At 47.7% G+C, this 3,663-nt stretch overlaps 1 protein-coding gene across 1 annotated transcript; it reads right to left on the bottom strand.

Annotated features, from left to right (window-relative positions):
- Positions 1 to 442: 442 nt before the first annotated feature.
- Positions 443 to 3,109, bottom strand: LOC121601739. Its single transcript, XM_041930546.1, has one exon. It carries the CDS (start codon positions 3,107 to 3,109, stop codon positions 443 to 445), a length of 2,667 nt encoding a protein of 888 aa, XP_041786480.1.
- Positions 3,110 to 3,663: the final 554 nt, after the last annotated feature.

The raw sequence follows: 3,663 nt of genomic DNA on the forward strand, positions 1-3,663 counted from the left end.
TGCCGTGCATTGCGATATGTACCGTGGGACTGTCAAATTGCGTAGTGAAGATAATGTAGAGTGAAATTTCGACCATTCATGCTGTAAGTGCGATGGTAGCTCGCTGTCCCAGTCATATGCCTTTCCATGAATCTTGAGAGCCCATAGTTGCTGCATGAACATCTTTGCGATGATGATCGTTGGGCCCAGTAGCCCGAGGGGATCAAATATCTTGGCGATATATGACAAAATTAACCTTTCGTCATGCTGGGTGTTGTAGGTGGTATCTCAATACGAAACCGTAGTGTATCAGTTGCCGGTTCCCAAACGATGCCTAGTGTGGATACTTGTTTCGAGCTCTTCCACTCGTGCGAGAGTTGTACCGCCACATCTTCTGAAGGAACGTTCTTCAATGCTTCGGAGCGGTTCGATGCCCATTTCTTCAGCGTGAAACCAGCTGAATTTAGCATGTCTGAGATTTGCCTTGTATAACGATTGCTTCGGACAAATCATCGGTACCCGTTAGCAAATCATCTACGTAAAAATCGTTCATGACCGCGTTCATTGCCAAAGGATACTCTTCCTTGTGGTCAAGAGCAATCTGTTTGAGGGTCCTGGTTGCCAAAAATGGAGCAGAGGCTGTGCCGTACGTAACCGTCTGTAGCTCAAAGGTCGATATAGGATCTGCAGGATGTTCTCTGTACCGGATGCGTAGATAGTTACGGTCATGAGGGCTATGTAAAATTTGCCGATACATCTTCTCTACGTCTGCAGTGAGAGCAATGGCACGAGAACGAAACCGAAGGATAATCGATAAAAGATCTTCTTGAACGACTGGTCCCACTAAGAGTTTATCGTTCAATGAGTAACCACTCGAAGTCTTACAGGATGCATCGAACACGACACGCACCTTCGTGGTTGTGCTTGACTCTTTAACGACAGCGTGATGTGGGAGGTTATAATGCTCTACCGAATCGTTTGCAGGACTGGTAAGCCGCTTCATATGCCCCAAATGCTCATATTCTTTCATAAATTTCACATACTCTTCTTTCATTTTAGCATTGGTGTTCAACCGCCGTTCGATAGAACGCAGTCTGCGATCGGCTATTTCCTTCGACTCTCCTAAAACGATATTAGGGTTGGAGTTAAATGGCAAACTAACGACATACCTTCCACTTGAGTTGCGAACAGTTGTTGCTGCGAAATGCTTCTCGCAAGCATTCTCCTCAACCGATAGCACAGGATCCTCGGCTATGGTTTCACTCTCCCAGAACCGCTGCATGGTCTCCTCCAGTGGGGTGTCGTATGCAGATAGATGGCACAGCCGCGGACCGACTGACGAATGATGAGTGTTGCCGGTGACAACCCAACCAAAGTGGGTTTCGACCAGCCACGGTTTGCCTCTACCGATAGAGCACTTGCGACCGGTGTGGAGCTCCCAGAACGTATCGCCTCCGATGACGATGTCGATTTGCCCCGGACTGTTAAAGGTGCTGTCCGCCAATGCCACGTCCGGCATTTTCCATGAAGAGACGTCCGTTGGTGATGTAGGGATGTTTGCGGATGGCGTGTCCAGAACCAAGAAAGTCATCTCCGTTGCGAGGGGTTGTGTCTTGGACTGAACGGTAGCGACGATGGAACCCTTGATCTGCTGTACTGCATTGCCGATGCCCGATACAGCGACGTTGACCCTTTTGCGACTCGTCAGCAGTTTCCGTGCGAACTCCTCAGCGATGAAATTCGACATGGATCCCGAATCCAACAACGCCCTTGCTTCATGGGTGTTCCCGTAGTCATCCTTGATCTGGATGTTTGCCGTCGCCAGAAACACATTGTCTTCATTCGACTGAGCTGACAATGTTACCGTTGCGGGTGGAGCATAGGGTGGTGAATGATGTAGAAGTGTGTGATGACGCTCACGACACGTGCGACACGAATAATCCGACTTGCACGCTCTAACCTGATGATTGCTGCTCAAACAGTTCCAGCACAGCCGCTTCGATGCGACGACGTCCCGTCGCTGTTGGACCTCCTTGGCGATGAACACTGGACAGTTGCGCAGTGTGTGGTCTTCGGAACACTCCAATGGACACTTTGGCTGTTGGGTGTGCGCAGTCGATGCAGCAGGAGCCGAGCGAGATGTAGCTGCATTCGCGATGAATCTCCGTTGCCCTGGTTGACGAATGAGACCGGCCACCTTGATACCACTAGCTGCTTGATCCTTCACGAAGTTGTTGGTCGATTTCAAGATTTGGATACGATCTTGCACGAAGTCGATCACATCCTTATATTTGTCCGTCGTGAAGTGCACGGAATGTTTCTCCCAAGCCAACAATGTCTCTCGATCCAACTTCATCAGCAGCATGTTTGAGAGGGGTGTGTCCCACGAGTCAACCGGTTCGTTCAGCTTTTTCAACCCGTTGACGAAGCGGGTGAATTCATCCACCAGGTGCGTGAGCTTGTCAACGCACACCAATTGCACTCCCGGAAGGTAGTGCAATTTGCGATAGTATTCGCGAATCAAAAGACGAGAATTGTCGTACCGTTTAAGAAGCGCCGCCCAGGTAACCGAATAGTTGTCCGCCGTTAAAGGTGTATGCTCGAAGGGTACCGCCGCGTCCCCCTTCAACGATGACAGTAAGTATTGTAGCTTCGCGATAGATGGAAGCTCGGCTGAAGCGTCGATCATTGCGATGAAGCGATCTCGGAAAGAAAGCCATTTTGTGTGATCTCCGTCAAATGTTGGAAGTTCGATTTTGGGCAAACGTAAATTTGGCGCGTGGGGTCGACCGAATGCAAGCGTTGAGGAAGCCAAGCCCGTTGTATCGTTGAGCGAACCTTCTTCCTTTGGCTGTCTTTCCCGTAGAAATGATTTTAGCTTGCGACAGCGTTCTTCAATGTCGATCCGTTCCATTATGCTGGCTTCGACCGCTTCGTCTTTATCTTCAAGCTCTTCCAGTTTCGAAACTGCGGTGAAAAACTCTTCCTTATGTTTCGCCAGATCTTCTAACACCTCCGGAATCTGCTTGGCATCATCACTCGAATATTTCGCCTGGAACCGTTCCAGCGATTTTATGTTCTCCAGGGCGATCCTCTTTTTCAGTTGCACTGCCTTAATTTTCTTATCCATTGCACAAAGAAAATACTGCGATATCACACGAAAATAACGAACAAAGCGATGGCGCGAAATTCAAAATGATGGCGTGTAACCGACCGTTGCCCTTGATGCGGGGCGATATGCGATGGCGGGAATTGTCACGGAATGACTTGCACACTTGACGACGAATACCGAATTCCACTCTTGATGCAGAATGAAACTTATTTCTTCTCCGTATATCACGATCCGGCTCGAAGGACCAAAAATGTGAAATATATTCACGAAAAGGGGCTGGCTGTGATATTTGGAGGAAATTTGAATAGGAAAGTGTACACCTTTATCGCTGGTCGGTTTGCAACTGTATATTCGTTTGTCCTTTTTTGTATATAATAATTCATGCAGTTCATAGTTCAAGCAGATCGAGCAGTTTCTAACGTCGAGTAGTTTATAACCTAATCTTAGTTTCCTAACGCTTTGTTTTATGCAATTCAAATTTATGTTCGAAAATAATTATTCTAATTCCAACAGGAAGGTTATATTGGTTAAATTTCTTGCGGTCAATCACTTCTGGACAATAAAGGAGAAGT

Source organism: Anopheles merus, unplaced genomic scaffold, assembly GCF_017562075.2.
Source record: "Anopheles merus strain MAF unplaced genomic scaffold, AmerM5.1 LNR4000160, whole genome shotgun sequence".
Classification (NCBI taxonomy): domain Eukaryota; kingdom Metazoa; phylum Arthropoda; class Insecta; order Diptera; family Culicidae; genus Anopheles; species Anopheles merus.

Coding starts and splice junctions, on each gene's coding strand:
- LOC121601739 (XM_041930546.1), bottom strand. CDS start 3,109: ATGGATAAGAAAATTAAGGCAGTGCAACTGAAAAAGAGGATCGCCCTG.